Consider the following 17639-nt stretch of genomic DNA (forward strand, 5'->3'; position numbering starts at 1 on the left):
TACACTTCACTAATCATTATAATTGGCTTGTCTTTTACTGCCATTAATTATATGATGTAGTAGCCCATTAATAATTATGAGAGTGACACACCTCAGCTTTTTCATCTTTAATTATAGATACTGCACTTTTATGATTCAGCAAAAATGGCTGGTAAAACTATTATTTTTATATATACATTTAATATGTATTTATGCACATTTACTTGATATTTTACAGCATCCCTACCCTTCAGAAGAACAGAAAAAGCAGTTGGCACAAGACACAGGGCTCACAATACTTCAAGTGAACAATTGGTAAGTAATTGTACTTTAGTGTTTACACACAATCAGTATTCCACCCTCTGGCAACCAGCAGCTAATGATTTGCATTATGATGATGCATCCTTCAGTAGCCTGCTTTATTTGCTAGTTTATGGCTGCACAACCAGCATAGCCTAGCTAATGTTTTCAGCTAGGGGAACTAGTTATTTTACTCCTGCAGAATTATGGATATTTGCTTTCCTATAGGTTGGGAAATAGTTAGATTTCAGTACAGAAGTATTTGTGTGGTGCTTGGCTCAAATGGATCTGTTTTAGGCCAACCTTCAAGAAATCAGTTTCTCACCAGCAAGGAAATTACAAATAAATTGACCATTATTATAGTTCTCTGATAGTCATTATTTCAATTTCCAGCTTCATTTGTATTAAACTGTTATTCACAATTGCTGCAATCCAGTATACTGGCAGTTTGCATCCTATTAAAGTCAATGTAAATTAAGCAGCTCGGAGTACAGGGTGGCACACCCATGGCTGAGAAAGCTGGTTTCATTGCAGCATTAGTGTAAAAGGGAACAAACTGAATCAAATCTGCTCAAAACTTTGGTGGGGAGATAGGCTGCTTTAAAAAATGTTAAGCTTTTGCTGTTTGTGATTACATAGCTCCTAAGTTAGCCAAAAAATCACTGTAAGATTTTAAAAAAATATTTAATGTGTTGCCATTTGTTCTTGCATTGAAATGCAGGTTTTCTGCAGTATACCAGAACAAGGCTTATAACTGAAGCATATTGAAATCTAATGCTGTATAAAATTAAGTGTATCTAATTAATTGTCCTAATATTTTTAGATTAGTGTTTACGATGTGGAAACCTTATCCTCTTTGAAGTAATATCCAGAAAATGGCCAAGGCAAGCTCAAAGCCTGGGGCGGGCGGGGCAGGGGGGAGGAATGGGCGAGGGCCAGTTTCTAGACAAAAGTATTTCTTTTATTCAGTCAGTGTCAGAAATTAATATTGCTAAGGCTTTGATTACATGGCCTAATCCATTTTAGTGAATAAATTTGGTTTTGATGCCTTAGTGCACCTGCATTAACCAACCTTTCTCAGTTAGAGCGACTAGGGACTGATGGGAGAGGTTTCAGATATATTAAACCCCATTACAGAAAATGTAATTTCTGTCAATCTAATCCCATGTATTCTTCAATTTAGTACTTTGGAGATAACAAGCTACTTACAATATATTTGCCTTCAGGATTAATTCACAAAGTGCACTATCTGTGAGAGACAGACGGACTCGCATAATCATAGCTTGTAGGGGTTATCAATTTCTGTGACCTTACAGCAGACATGGGAGATCAATTTGTTGTAGCCTTTTAAATACGTTGAATAATGAAATCACAGAATGCTTTGTGTGTTGAATTGCACTTCTAGATACTTATTTTTGAATACCATGTTTAAAATCCATTCTAAAATAATCAAAAATTACATGTTAATCACTAATAGGGACATCAGAATATAAAAGCACACTTGATGCGGATTTATGACCATAACTTGCTTGTCTTTGTGTCTTGGTCTATCTGATCCATAAGACTTCTATGTAATTTTGCAAATATGCAATGCTGTTACTTATAAAGTAGTATGCAGGGAAATGCTGCATGCTGAGATTCCTGGTTTGCAGAGAAATGGTAAAATATGTCAGTGTGTAGCTTCTGATACTACAACAGCTGTGATTGCTCTACTTTCCTCCCAGTCAAAATAGGGTCCAATCCAGACAAGGTTAAGCTACTTTTACCTCCCATTTATTTAAAGGGGGCAACTAGTCACATGCCTACATCTCTTTCATGGAAATCAGTGAAAGATAATATAGCAACATTGGCTGGATCATGACCCATAGTAAATGTAACTACAGTATGAATGCCTTGGGGATATTGAAACTATACTGCTGAGGTTCTACAGCAGGAGTGGGCAACTTACGGCACTCTAGATGTTTTGGCCTACAACTGCCATCAGCCCTAGCCAGCATAGCCAATGGTGGGGGATGATGGGAGTTGTAGGCCCAAACATTTGAAGGGCCACAAGTTACCCACCCATGTTTTACAGACTCAGTTGAGATAACATTATCCAGAGAACTTTGAGCAGATGGAAAATAGCTGCTAGTACTGCTCCGTGCATGTTTCTGAAAGAGTTTGTACAAACGTTAGTGATGTAGTGGTATAATAGATAAGTTCTACAGCAGTGCTTTTGCTTGTACAAGCCTTTGTATGAGCAGAGAAACATCTTTGGATTTAGTTTTAGTTTACTCACGCAACTATCTACTGCTTGTTCTGCAAGCACAGGACACTTAAATGAAAATTAATCTTCCAACTAATCTTTTGGTGGACTAATATATTGGTAATATTTTGAAAGCAAGCTTTCAGACATGGGGCTTCTTTGTATTAAGGTGGAATCATCAGATTTCTATATTGGTTTGGTTTTTATGCTATCTTTTAATCTTCTGCTTTAGATTTTGGTAAGAGCCTTGTGCGGCACAGAATGGTAGGCGGCAGTAATGCAACTGAAACTCTCCCCACGACCTGAGTTCGATCCCAGCGGAAGCTGGTTTTCAGGTAGCCGGCTGAGGTTGACTCAGCCCTCCATCCTTCCGAGGTCGGTAAAATGAGTACCCAGCTTGCTGGGGGAAAGGTAGTTAGGACTGGGGAAGGCAATGGCAAACCACCCCACTATACGGTCTGCCAGGAAAACGCCAAGGAAAAACGGCGTCCCTCTAGGGGTCAGTAATGACTCGGTGCTTGCACAAGAGGAACCTTTCCTTTTTTCCTTTCTTAGATTTTGGTGCTGTTTTAGTGCATTCATTTTGATATTTTTGCTATGTTGTATTTTTATTCTTATTGTATGCCACCCTGGGGAGGTTTTTTTTTTAAAGGGTGGGATATAACAACCATACATACATACATACATACATACATACATAAATGGTATTTAACAGTCATAAAAAGTTCGAAGTGAGAGAACAGGAAAGGGAAGAGCAAAAGCTATTGAGTTCATTAGAAATTCAACTGAGTCAAGGAGACACACAAGGCACATTGGTTACAAGAGGAGTTTAGGTGGTGAGCTAACGTGAAGCCATAATTTCTGTTAGACTGCACCTTTCTTACATTGTTCCTGCCCTGTTTGAATAATAGAAGTCTCTTGTTCTGGGCAGAGAATAAGATTGTCTGGCTTAGAGTGGACTAGAAATATATCCTCTGCTTTTCTTCACTTATATCAGCTTTTATTAGAACTCTCACATTAAGAACCTTGCAAGGTGGAGCCTGTGAATGATTCTTGCCTGTGAGGATAGACTGTAAACATAGATAATAATTTATCAACAATTATGAATGGTGGGTATGACTAACATGTAATATCCTAGGGGGAACAGATGAGTTTTAGGATAGCTTCTTAAGGAGATTTCTGTATTTTAATGAACACAGGATGTTTCTGAACAGGGATGGGCCAACTGGCAGCCTGTCTGATGCATCTGGCCCCTGAGATTATTTTGGTCTGGGGAGAGCCTGGGGATTGTGTACTGTGGTTCTGGGAAGCACACTGATGGGCCCATACTGGGGAAGTCACTTCTTTTTCTACAGCAGCAGCCTCTTTCCCAAGTCTGGGGCGACTAGCCGATCTCTTAATGAGCCCCAGACTCTTAAAGGAGGGAAGATGGGCAGCTTTCCCCAGACTACAACCAGCCCCCAAGCATCTTAAACCACCTCTCCCAAGCTTATCATGTTGACCATCACTGTTCTAAAAGAAGTAGATAGAGGTATATCACTCCGTATATCACTCCGTGAACAAACTGTGTGCGCGTGTGTGTGATTTGCTCATGTGTCTATGGGTATTTAGTAGCGTATTGTCCCAGGGTGTGATGTTTCCTCTGACAATAACACATTAAGGTGCCCTTAGGTATTCCATCTCTTTCAGGTTGGCTTCCCATCTGCAATATGGGGATAATAATACTGATGTATCTTATGGAGTGTTGTAAGAATTACAGAACAATGGATGTGAAGTTCTTTGAACTCTTTAAAGCACCATGGAAATTCTAAGTATTATTGTTTGGCAGTGTGCCAGATATATCGTCATAATGTGTGTGTGTTTTGGGAGGAGAGAGACCTGGGGGGTGCCGCCACCATGGATTTGCTGCAAGCTGGCTCCATTTCAAGGTTGTTCGGGGGACATGAAGTCATGCCATCTCACAGCCACCCTGGAGCTTTTCATGGAAAAACCGGATTTCCCGAGACTGCTTTAAGTTCAATTCTTTTCCTTAAGTCGGGTTCTCCACAATATAGTTGTGTGCCCCAACCCCCACATTTACCTCAGGAATGCTAGCCCTGCCCAGGGGTGTGCCTTTCATCATGACTCCGGTCAAGGGGTGTTTCCTGTCCCTGTGTTTCCCGTCCCGTGTTTTTTAGGCACAAACCAATTAGTGTCTACTCAGAAGTAACTCCTGTTGTAGTCTTTGTGGCTTGTTCCCTGAATGCACACTTCAGAATTTACAGAGACCCCCATCAATCAAAATAGCACATTTTAAAGCACTAATTCCCTAAAGGCTATAAAGTGCTATCTCAAAGCTGTTTGGTTTATTGCCCTTCGGATGTAACTACTTCTCACCTTTGATTGTGCACAGCATTGGGTTAGAAAGGGGTCTCTTTCTTGTCCCAGTGTTTCCTGTCCCTGTCTTTCCCAACACTACCCAGACATAACTCCCATTGTGTTCAATGAGGCTTGTCTTTGGAAGTAATTAATTTGCAGCTTCGCTCCTTTGCAGTATCAGGAACTTCAGGGGAAAGGAGAAAGGGGATTTTTAAAAGGGCTGGTTGGAGCCAGCTGTAACTTCCTTGGTCGTCTCCGTTCACAGTCACACACTGTAAGGCACGAGGCTTCAGGCTCACTATTTTATTAGTTAGCTATCAGGCTCTTTACAAATGCAAATCCTCAGAGACTCTCAGGCTACAAAAGAAAGCAGCTACTCCACACAATTACGAATATCAGTAGAGGAGCCAAGTGGGAATCAGAGTCATTGCCTGCAGTTTGAACAAGAACTTCCCGGCCAGAATAAATTGGGGGGGGGGAATGCCCCTCCCTTACACTTGTGCTCCCCTTTGTAGGCTCTCACGCATAGCCAACAGGGTGGAACACCTAAGCTCCGCCTCTAACTTTTCCCGCTTCACTCTGCACCGCATTCTAGCATCCTTCAGGTCACACCTTGCACTGTCCTCTGAGATCTTACGTGGGAGGAAAGGGGGGGGGGGCTTCCAGTTGAGCCTTCTGTGAGCCAAGTTCCTGAGAAGAACTATCCATAACTGAGCTGCCTAGGCAGGAAACCTCCCCCAGTTCTGGCTGTTCCCCTTCTGAGTCTGAACTGCTAACTATCTCCACGTGCTCAGAATCATTCCTGACACCAGGGTGCTTCAAGTATTCACAGGGTTAAGTCTCCTAAAGGCTCTGAATCACTTCACCAGTTGTAAGGGAGTAGTTAATGCAGAGCTTCCCAGCATCAGAAGCTTTAAAGGAAGGAGAAGGATCTACAGCTGTGTTTCTGAAACTTTCTGTAGTGTTTCATACTGTAAGGAAGTTGTTAATGTGTAGATGCGATCCTTTTCTTAAGCATTATATCGACACTGTGTTCATTTAATTATTGTTGCTTTAAGGAAGTAATGTGGGGGATGGGGTGGGGAGAGAGAGGAAAAAGGGGAATTTTCATGCTGTAAGGAAGTAATGTGGGGAGGAGAGAGAAGGAGAGTGCTTTTGTCACAGGAGGAAACATCCCAGGATTTTATAGAAGAGGAAAGGGGGGAAGAGCTTCTCTTATTGGTTGAGCAGCCCCTGCCAGTCAGATGACATTCACTCCAAATGCCCCCCCCCCCGAAGTATGTTCTGTGAAGTGACTTATGTCGGTGCAGTGCAGTCACTTGTGGAGCCCTGTGCGGACCAAAGCCGATTCCTAGGAAAATACGGATAATCCTCCATTCGCTTCTCCTCCTGTTGTCTTGGAGAAACCACCCAGGTTGAAAACAGAAAAACAAATATATTTGGGATGCATGGCAGCTTTACTACTTGTTCTTCTGATACCTTTTCCATGGAATTGTAATTAGAATGTAGTTCTTATTGTACCACCACAGTGGTTCAAATCTTTTTTTATATATAACCACTTTTATATATAACACAAAACATTTTACAGTTCTAAAAATATTGCTCACAAACCTCTGAAGGCTATGTGTTATTTTTTACAAATAGGGAATTAAGATTGAAATATTGACTAAATAAGACCACTCATTCAAGTGGGATTTGAATTTTACCTGCTCTTAGTGTAGGAGTCAGAAACATGAAGCCACTGCGACCAAATCTGGTCTTGTAAATGCTGTCACCTGCTCTTATCTCCAGATTGACAGCCCAGGGATGAAATAGAGGTGTGGAGAGAAACGTGGCTATGTTATACTGTTGCAACCCTGCATTACTGAGGCAAGCAACCAAGGTCCGTCACACTTAATTATAAGTGTGATCAGATCTATGGAATTCGGTACCAAAAGATGTAGTTAGTGATGGCAGCCAAATTGGACAGCTTTAAAGGGGGATGAGACAACTTTATGGAGAATAAGGCTAGCAATGGCTACCACGCATGATAGCTATATGTGACCACCAGTATCAAAGGGAGTGTGCCTTGGTATTAGGGATGTGCGAAAGTCACTTACCTTTTCGAAGGGGGTGATTCGTGGTGGGGGGAAGGCACTCTGCACCTCCCCTTGAAATCCTAACCCGGCTGGCTCCGCTCCGCGGCAACTCCACGGAGCCGCTGGCCGGGTGCATTCGCAGGCGTGCGGAGCCTGCGGACACAAATGGCGGCAGCTACAGCGGCTGCCATCTGCATTCCTGTTTTTTTTGCCATGATAGGCTACGTAAATATTTACGTAGCCTATCACGGCAAAAAAACAGGGGTGCAAATGGTGTAGTGTCCGCCATTTGCGCCCCTGTCTTTCGCCATGATAGGCTATGTAAATATTTAAGTAGCTTATCACGGCAAAAAAATGGGCGCAAATGGCAGCCGCTACGCCATTTACGTAGCCCTATCATGGCCTCCGCAGGGACGCAGATGGCATCCCTGCGTTAGCTGTGATAGGCTATGTGAGTATTTACGTAGCCTGTCACAGCAAAAATGGGGAAGCAAATGGCAGCCGCAGATGAGGCCGCCATTCGCAAAGCAGTGCGAACAGCATCAGGTAAGTGCTCCGTTTTGCACGCCTTTTGCGGGGTGGGGGGGGTGGGGGGCTTCATTCTGCCACGGATTTCGGGGAGATTCTGCTCACTGAGATCCGTGGCAGAATTCTCTGACATCCCTACTTGGTATACCAGTTGCTGCGGAATGTGAACAGAAGGGCATTATTGCACTCGTGTCCCGTTGTGGGCTTCCCATAGGCATCTGGTTGGCCTTTTGTGTGAACGGAACACTGGACTAGATAGGCCTTCAGCACAGCTCATCTTATATTCTTATGTTCACAGCCTGGAGGCTTTATTTAATCTGCTGATGCTGCCCACCATCCAGTAGGGATGTACGAAAGTCACTTACCTTTCCGCGGATTATGTTGATGGTGGGGGGGAAGCGTTCCGTCCCTCCCCCCGGAATCCTCGACGGGGGGGAGGCGATCCGTTCCCCCCCCCCCCCGGAATCCTCCACGGCCGGCTGTGCTCTGCGGCAGCTCCATGGAGCAGCTGGCCAGGCCCGGCCAGGCCAGAGCCGTCTGCAGCCGGATTTCCGGCCGCGGAGGGCTCTGGGGGAGGGGGAACTGCGTACGCAAATGGCGGCGGCTACGGCCGCCGCCATTTGCGTTCCTTATTTTTGGCCGTCTTAATCTATGTAAATATTTACGTAGACTGTGACGGCGAAAATAAAGGGGAACGCAAATAGCGTAGTGGGCACTATTTGCGTCCCTTTTTGATTCACCGTTTTAGCCTACATAAATATTTATGTAGGCTAAAACGGCGAATCAAAAAGGGACGCAAATAGCGCCCGCTACGCTATTTGCGTTCCCCTTTATTTTCGCTGTCATAGTCTACGTAAATATTTACGTAGACTAAGACGGCCAAAAATAAGGAACGCAAATGGCGGCGGCCGTAGCCGCCGCCATTTGCGTACGCGGGTTTTGTTTTGTTTTTTTAACCCAGCCATGATAGGCTACGTCGTGTTTTTTGTTTTGTTTTTTACAAGACTGCTGCAAATGGCGGCGGTGGCAGCCGGTCGGAAGACCAGCCGCCGCCGCCCGGAAGATCCACCCCAGGTAAGTCTCATCCCGGGGGGGATCTGCGGGGGGTGGAAGGCCGGGCTGCCACGTAGTTCCTACCATCCAGATGTTTTTTGCAACGCTCCTCCTGTCCTAGATCAGTGGCTGTGGACAATCTGGGGGTTTGTATCTAGACCCTAGGCGTGCCTGGCTTTTACTAAGGTTCAGCAGCTGCCTGCACTGGTGCTGGGTGGAAGAGGGCATGGCAGTACACAGTTGCTCCCCAGGGCTCTGTCATGTGGACCATGCCGGGTCTGCTTTCACTGCTTTTCAGAAGATACTTGTGTGTGACTGAAATAACTGAATTTAGTGAAAGGTATTATTTGTCAAATTAGAGACCATACAAATGATATGTATTTAAATTGTTGCTGTTCAGTCGTTCAGTCGTGTCCGACTCTTCGTGACCCCATGGACCATAGCACGCCAGGCCTTCCTGTCCTGCGCTCTCTCCCGGAGTGTGCTCAAGTTCATATTCATTGCATCAGTGATGCTATCTAGCCATCTCATCCTCTGCCGTCCCCTTCTCCTTCTGCCTTCAGTCTTTCCCAGCATCAGGGTCTTTTCCAGAGAGTTTTCTCTTCGCAGTACGTGGCCAAAATATTTGAGCTTCAGCTTCAGTATCTGTCCTTCCAATGAGCAGTCAGGGTTGATTTCCTTTAGGATGGACTGATTTGACCTCCTTGCAGTCCAGGGGACTCGTAAGAGTCTTCTCCAGCACCACAGTTCGAAAGCATCAATTCTTCGGCGCTCAGCCTTCCTTATAGTCCAGCTCTCACAGCCATACATTACTACTGGGAAAACCATAGCTTTGATTAGACGGACCTTTGTCGGCACAGTGATGTCTCTGCTTCTTACTATGCTGTCTAGGTTTGCCATAGCTTTCCTCCCAAGGAGCAAGCGTCTTTTAATTTCATGGCTACAGTCACCGTCTGCGGTGATCTTGGAGCCCAAGAAAATAAAATCTGTCACTGCTTCCATTTCTTCCCCTTCTATATGCCAGGAAGTGATGGGGCCAGATGCCATGATCTTCGTTTTTTTAATGTTGAGTTTCAAACCAGCTTTTGCACTCTCCTCTTTCACCCTCAACAAGAGGCTCTTGAGATCCTCTTCACTTTCTGCCATTAGGGTGGTATCGTCTGCATATCGGAGGTTGTTGATAATTCTCCCAGCAATCTTAATTCCGACCTGTGATTCATCCAACCCGGCATTTCTCATGATGTACTCTGCATATAAGTTAAATAAGCAGGGTGACAATATGCAGCCTTGTCGTACTCCTTTCCCAATTTGTAACCAATCGGTTGTTCCATGTCTGGTTCTTACTGTTGCTTCTTGACCCCCGTACAGGTTTCTCAGGAGACAGATAAGGTGGTCTGGTACTCCCATCACTTTAAGAATTTGCCACAGTTTGTTGTGATCCACACAATCAAAGGCTTTAGCATAGTCAATGAAGCAGAAATAGACGTTTTTCTGGAATTCTCTTGCTTTCTCCATGATGCAGCGAATGTTGGCGATTTGATCTCTAGTTCCTCTGCCTCTTCGAAACCCAGCTTGTACTTCCGGTAGTTCTCGGTTCGCATACTGCTGAAGCCTAGCTTGTAGGATTTTGAGCATCACCTTGCTGGCATGTGAAATGAGCGCAATTGTGCGGTAGTTTGAACACTCTTTGGCGTTGCCCTTCTTTGGAATTGGAATGTAAACTGACCTTTTCCAGTCTTGCGGCCATTGTTGAGTGTTCCAAATTTGTTGGCATATTGAATGCAGCACTTTAACAGCATCATCTTTTAGGATTTTAAATAGCTCAGCTGGAATACTGTCATCTCCACTAGCTTTGTTGTTAGTAATGCTTCCTAAGGCCCACTTGACTTCACTTTCTAGGATGTCCGGCTCAAGTTCAGTGACCACACTATCATGGCTATCAGGGACATTCAGATCTTTCCTGTATAGTTCTTCTGTGTATTCTTTCCACCTCTTCTTAATCTCATCTGCTTCTGTTAGGTCCCTGCCTTCTTTGTCCTTTATCATGCCAGTCTTTGCATAAAACGTTCCCTTGAGATCTCCGATTTTCTTGAAGAGATCTCTAGTCTTTCCCATTCTGTTGTTTTCCTCGATTTCTTTGCATTGTTCATTTAAGAAGGCCTTCTTGTCTCTCCTTGCTATTCTCTGGAACTCTGCATTCCGTTGGATATATCTTCCCCTTTCTCCCTTGCTTTTCGCTTCCCTTCTTTCCTCAGCTACTTGTAAAGCCTCATCAGACAGCCACTTTGCTTTCTTGCATTTCTTTTTCTTTGGGATGGATTGAGTTGCTGCCTCCTGAACAATGTTATGGACCTCCGTCCATAGTTCCTCAGGCACTCTGTCTATCAGGTCTAATCCCTGAAATCTATTCCTCACCTCCACTGTGTATTCATAAGGGATATGATTTAGGTCATACCTGAATGGTTTAGTGGTTTTTCCTACGTTCTTCAATTTAAGCCGAAATTTTGCAAGAAGAAGCTCATGATCTGAGCCACAGTCAGCTCCAGGTCTTGTTTTGACTGACAGTATAGAGCTTCTCCATATTTGGCTGCGAAGGACATAATCAATCTGATTTCGATATTGACCATCTGGTGATGTCCATGTGTAGAGTCATCTCTTGTGCTGTTGGAAAAGAGTGTTTGCTATGATCAGCGTGTTCTCTTGGCAAAACTCTATTAGCCTTTGTCCTGCTTCATTTTGTACACCAAGGCCATGCTTGCCTGTTATCCCGGTGATTTCTTGACTTCCTACTTTAGCATTCCAATCCCCTATGATGAAGAGGACATCTTTTTTTGGTGTTAGTTCTAGAAGGTGTTGTAGGTCTTCATAGAACCGATCAACCTCAGCTTCTTCGGCCTCAGTGGTTGGGGCATAGACTTGAATTACTGTGATGTTGAATGGTTTGCCTTGGATTCGTACTGAGATCATTCTATCGTTTTTAAGATTGTACCCCAGTACTGCTTTTCCCACCCTTTTGTGGACTATGAGTGCTACTCCATTTCTTCAAAGGGATTCTTGCCCACAATAGTAGATATAATGGTCACCTGAATTAAATTCGCCCATGCCTGTCCATTTTTGTTCGCTGATTCCCAAGATGTCGATGTTCAATCTTGCCATCTCATGTTTGACCACCTCCAACTTAGCTTGATTCTTTGATCTGACATTCCAGGTTCCTAAACAGTAAACGATGCTTTACAGCATCGGATTTTCATATTTCTTAGCTATTCAGTAACCTTATTATGTTTTTCTTAAACTTGTTTGCTACAAGGGAAAGCTAACCTATCCTGTCGCTCATGGTTTACATTCCCTTTATTTATTCAGTTGGTTCATAGGTTAATCAACCACAACACTAAGAAAATTTTCTCTTCGTCTTTGGATCTTTCGAAACTTGTTAACACACGTGTACATTTTTGTATTAATGATGAGTCATTGTAAATCACTGTTACATAGATTAAATGAAATGCTGCAGGGCAGCCAGGGTGCGGATCAGTCATGAATTATTGGCAGCAACACAGCATGTGGGAATACGTGAAATGTTCATGAAAAACAAAAACTCATGTCTTGGTAGCATGACACTTGAAATAAACTAGGAATGCTAGATTTTACAGCTCTTCTGCAAGAGGGAGGTTTTTAAAAAATGCGCTACTTGTAGCATATTTCAGATGCTTCTAAGATAAAAATTACTTGTATACTTTAATATTCTGAGAATATCCTTGCTTTTTTCTTCAATGGGCATGCAAAGTTGCATTGGTTTTGATGGAGGCTGCCTAAACCAAGAGTGCAGAATGCCCCAGTCTTTTTAAAATAGTGGAATACTGGAATATTTTAAGATTATAGCTGGAGGTAAGTTTGTGAACCTCCTTTCTACCAAGTATTTGTGATATGCAAAAAGATAAAATCTTTGAACACTGAAACCTGAAAATAATAACACAAAACCAATTGAAGCCATATAAGACCAGACTGCAGTGGTTTAGAGCCACAACACATTTGCCCCTGGGTTTGGTTAATGTGAGCTTCCTCCGAAGCATATAGTACTAACTGGAATAGGAGAAGAACACCTATAGACCCAGCAGGGTTAGCCTTTGAGTTGAAGTCCAGAACATCTGGAAATCTTCTATCCTCCCACCCCTGCCTTAAAGCACTGTGCTATTAAGAACAAATATGATGCAGTGGTGGCTAGAGAGTTGGGCTTGGACCTAGCAAAGTCAAGGTCAAGTGCTCACTTATCTGTGAAGTTCACCATGTGGCAAACCTGGGAAAATCATAGCCTAGCCCTAGCTCAGAGGACTATTGTAAGGTTAAAATTTCATTCTGACCTCTCTGATGGAAGAAGAAACTTCCACAGTGAGCAGCACTGGTAGCTGCAGTAGAAAAATTCATTTGGGCATCATAGCAATAGGGCATACACTGTGGCATTTAAGATAGAATATTTCTACTTAACTGCTTATTGTAATTAAACTTAATGAGGCTAAGCAGCTTAAGTGGAAATTTGGAAGTTCAGATGCCTTGTGAATCATGGAGAATAAGGCTATCAATGGCTACGAGTCATGATGGCTATATGGTACCTCTACAAGTACTACAAGTCTTGATGGCTATATGAATACCAGTTTCTGGGGAACACAAGTGGGAGGGTGCTGTTGCCTCCTGTTCTACTTGTAGGCTTTACCATGGATATAATTGTGGTAAATGGGATGCTGGTCTTGATAGGCCTTTGGTCTGATCCAGAATGGCTCTTCTTATGCTCTTATTATGTCAGGATTCTATTTCTGCAAATGTGAATTGCTGACTGATTCTAAGTGTGTTTACTCAAAAGTATGTCCTATTGAATTCAGTACAAATTCTGAGCAGTCTAATTAGCAAGTGCGCTTAGGAAAAGAGTCAGGGTCAGTCTGGTTTCCATGAGCTTCTTGAGAAGTTCAGAGTGTGACAGTCCATAGGAGTAATTATTCCATGTTTTATCCTATCTAATGGTGTTGGGGGTGGGGGTTGAATGACAGCTGAGGGGTGATATGCCAATGGGGTGGGTTGCCTTGGTATAAGTGCTATTTGCATGTTGTCACATAATGGCCAAGGAAAGTGGAAATCAGCACTGGGGATCACCTTGAGAAGGTGAGAACTGGCAAGGATGTGGCTAATCCTTTCTTGCCATACACACTTGTGGATTTAAAAGAGGCTGGACAGTACATGATTTGGAAGTTTCATGAAATTGTGCTGTTCTTGCCAAGTGTATGGGAGTCTGAGAGGAGCAAGCCTTCTGGCTTCAGATCTGTGCTACACTGCCCTTCTTGGGCAGAAAAAAAGGAAAGCCACCCAGGCAGCAACTCAAAGGGGCAACTGCCTCCCAGCATTGGCTGTTTTTTCACAGGTTAGCCCAGAGCACACTCAAAAGACATTAATGACACCCTTCTAAGCTGGGGGGCAGGCATACATAATAGTCTCAGCCACTGACTGGGTTTGATGTTCCAGGCAGGTTTTATTGAGAATACTGGTCTCCTCAGGTGTAAGAGTAGAGAAATACCTGTGGAGGGGGGGCAGATGACATAGTCCCTCAGCCCCTCCTCTGCCACCTCTGCTTTCATAGAAAGGTTTATTTATTAAAGAACTGTACTGATTCTTTGCTATCACATCTGCTGCTGCTATGTCCCACTACGTCAGAATTCAGCAATTGTTGTTGTTCAGTCGTTCAGTCGTGTCCGACTCTTCGTGACCCCATGGACCATAGCACGCCAGGCCTTCCTGTCCTGCGCTCTCTCCCGGAGTGTGCTCAAGTTCATATTCATTGCATCCGTGATGCTATCTAGCCATCTCATCCTCTGCTGTCCCCTTCTCCTTTTGCCTTCAGTCTTTCCCAGCATCAGGGTCTTTTCCAGGGAGTTTTCTCTTCGCATTAGGTGGCCAAAATATTGGAGCTTCAGCTTCATTATCTGTCCTTCCAATGAGCAGTCAGGGTTGATTTCCTTTAGGATGGACTGATTTGACCTCCTTGCAGTCCAGGGGACTCGTAAGAGTCTTCTCCAGCACCACAGTTCGAAAGCATCAATTCTTCGGCGCTCAGCCTTCCTTATAGTCCAGCTCTCACAGCCATACATTACTACTGGGAAAACCATAGCTTTGATTAGACGGACCTTTGTCGGCAAGGTGATGTCTCTGCTTCTTACTATGCTGTCTAGGTTTGCCATAGCTTTCCTCCCAAGGAGCAAGCGTCTTTTAATTTCATGGCTACAGTCACCATCTGCGGTGATCTTGGAGCCCAAGAAAGTAAAATCTGTCACTGCTTCCATTTCTTCCCCTTCTATATGCCAGGAAGTGATAGGGCCAGATGACATGATCTTAGTTTTTTTAATGTTGAGTTTCAAACCAGCTTTTGCACTCTCCTCTTTCACCCTCAACAAGAGGCTCTTGAGATCCTCTTCGCTTTCTGCCATTAGGGTGGTATCGTCTGCATATCGGAGGTTGTTGATAATTCTCCCGGCAATCTGAATTCCGACCTCTGATTCATCCAATCCGGCATTTCTCATGATGTACTCTGCATATAAGTTAAATAAGCAGGGTGACAATATGCAGCCTTGTCGTACTCCTTTCCCAATTTGTAACCAATCGGTTGTTCCATGTCTGGTTCTTACTGTTGCTTCTTGACCCCCGTACAGGTTTCTCAGGAGACAGATAAGGTGGTCTGGTACTCCCATCACTTTAAGAATTTGCCATAGTTTGTTGTGATCCACACAATCAAAGGCTTTAGCGTAGTCAATGAAGCAGAAATAGACGTTTTTCTGGAATTCTCTTGCTTTCTCCATGATGCAGCGAATGTTGGCAATTTGATCTCTAGTTCCTCTGCCTCTTCGAGCTTGTACTTCCGGTAGTTCTCGGGTCGCATACTGCTGAAGCCTAGCTTGTAGGATTTTGAGCATCACCTTGCTGGCATGTGAAATGAGCGCAATTGTGCGGTAGTTTGAACACTCTTTGGCGTTGCCCTTCTTTGGAATTGGAATGTAAACTGACCTTTTCCAGTCTTGTGGCCACTGTTGAGTGTTCCAGATTTGTTGGCATATTGAATGCAGCACTTTAACAGCATCATCTTTTAGGATTTTAAATAGCTCAGCTGGGAGACTGTCATCTCCGCTAGCTTTGTTGTTAGTAATGCTTCCTAAGGCCCACTTGACTTCACTTTCTAGGATGTCCGGCTCAAGTTCAGTGACCGCACTATCATGGCTATCAGGGACATTCAGATCTTTCCTGTATAGTTCTTCTGTGTATTCTTGCCACCTCTTCTTAATCTCATCTGCTTCTGTTAGGTCCCTGCCTTCTTTGTCCTTTATCATGCCAGTCTTTGCACAAAACGTACCCTTGAGATCTCCAATTTTCTTGAAGAGATCTCTAGTCTTTCCCATTCTGTTGTTTTCCTCGATTTCTTTGCATTGTTCATTTAAGAAGGCCTTCTTGTCTCTCCTTGCTATTCTCTGGAACTCTGCATTCCGTTGGATATATCTTCCCCTTTCTCCCTTGCTTTTCGCTTCCCTTCTTTCGTGAGCTACTTGTAAAGCCTCATCAGACAGCCACTTGGCTTTCTTGCATTTCTTTTTCTTTGGGACGGATTTTGTTGCTGCCTCCTGAACAATGTTACGGACCTCCGTCCATAGTTCCTCAGGCACTCTGTCTATCAGGTCTAATCCCTGAAATCTATTCCTCACCTCCACTGTATATTCATCAGGGATACGATTTAGGTCATACCTGAACGGTTTAGTGGTTTTGAACATAATCTAGATATAGTTGCCTCTACCCACCCCATCCTCAGTTTCATTCATGACAGCATGAATAATCGTGCATTACCATGTAATTGCATGTTATGTGCATGAGCATAGGTCCTGTCTAGGTAGAGCTAAACAGTGGCCCCTTTCCCATGTGATGAAACCCTCCATGAATGAAAGATCCAGAAATGGTGATACAATTACTTATGATATGGGTGCAAACCTTGTTTTGGGGCAACAGTGGATCAATCTGTACCTTCCTTATAAAGCCAAATCCCTTTTTTCTGTTGAGATAATGTTAAATAATTGCTGACTGTGCTTCAAGGAAGCATAACAGTTCTTTAATTTGCTGCCAACAAAATATATTATAGGTCAGTGTGTGTGTATGATACGCCAGGAGGTAACCCAGAAATTCTAGGTTTAGTGAACTAGGTGCATTCTGGATTTCTGATTAAATATGTGTATATTTCCTATTTATTCATGCTTATTTCCTATATCTTGGCAGCAATTCTGTGCCCACTTACTTTTGAGTAAGCCCTTTTGAATTCAGCAGGATTTCCAAATAAAAACGCACAGGACAGGGCTTTTAGAGTGTTTATACATACACCTATTTACACTTAAACAGACTGATGTTATAGAGAAGGTCTTGGTCTATATGGATGTTTCATATATTTGGAATTAAATCCATCGAGGGTATACTATCCTTATTACTCTTTAGTCTTTCACAGTTTTTCCACACCCTAAATGATAATCTGATTTCCTCATATCTCCTGTCATTCTTAATGAACTGCTTTTGCTTACTGACACAGTGGCTGATCCCAGTGTCTACAGAAGCTGTCCTAAGAAACCTGCAGTGGATGGAAGCAAGGTTAACAACTGTTCTTGTGGAAGAGTTCCAAAGAAACATGCCGTCTCTCACCATGTCCCAATATTGCACCCCTTGGTCCGGAAGGGTTGGTGAAAGAAAACCTCTTCATAATTGTGTCTAGAAATAGCATCAGCCTTTCACTCAGGCTAGTTTAAATTTGGCTTCATAACTGCTAACCTCCACTCTCCCGGTTACCAAATTTATTTATTTATTTATTTGATGTCTAGCCCACTCTTCACCCAAAGTAGGTTCCAGGATGGCATACCAACATAAAATTATGCATAATAAAAATACAATAAAATATCATTCCATAAAACTGAGAGGAATTAAAACAAACTCCCCAACCAGCTAAAAACCAGATAATCAGAATAAACTAAAATCAAGTTTAAAATGTCTGGACAAATCGAAATGGCCTAAAAGAATATGACATTGGTGCCAGTCAAATC

General features: G+C 43.3%; 1 protein-coding gene across 2 annotated transcripts in view; it reads left to right on the plus strand.

Moving 5' to 3' along the window:
- MEIS1 (Meis homeobox 1) overlaps nt 1–17639 on the plus strand; it is a 217997-nt gene that overhangs the window by 163403 nt on the left and 36955 nt on the right. For both annotated transcript variants that reach the window (XM_084823682.1, XM_084823674.1), the window contains exon 10: nt 218–294. In XM_084823682.1, the coding sequence (XP_084679808.1) occupies nt 218–294 (77 nt within the window). The remainder of the gene's footprint in view (nt 1–217; nt 295–17639) is intronic.

Source organism: Heloderma suspectum, chromosome 1 (genome assembly GCF_057233095.1).
Source record: "Heloderma suspectum isolate Gila_16-S chromosome 1, 16-S_ref, whole genome shotgun sequence".
In the NCBI taxonomy this organism is placed as follows: Eukaryota; Metazoa; Chordata; class Lepidosauria; order Squamata; family Helodermatidae; genus Heloderma; species Heloderma suspectum.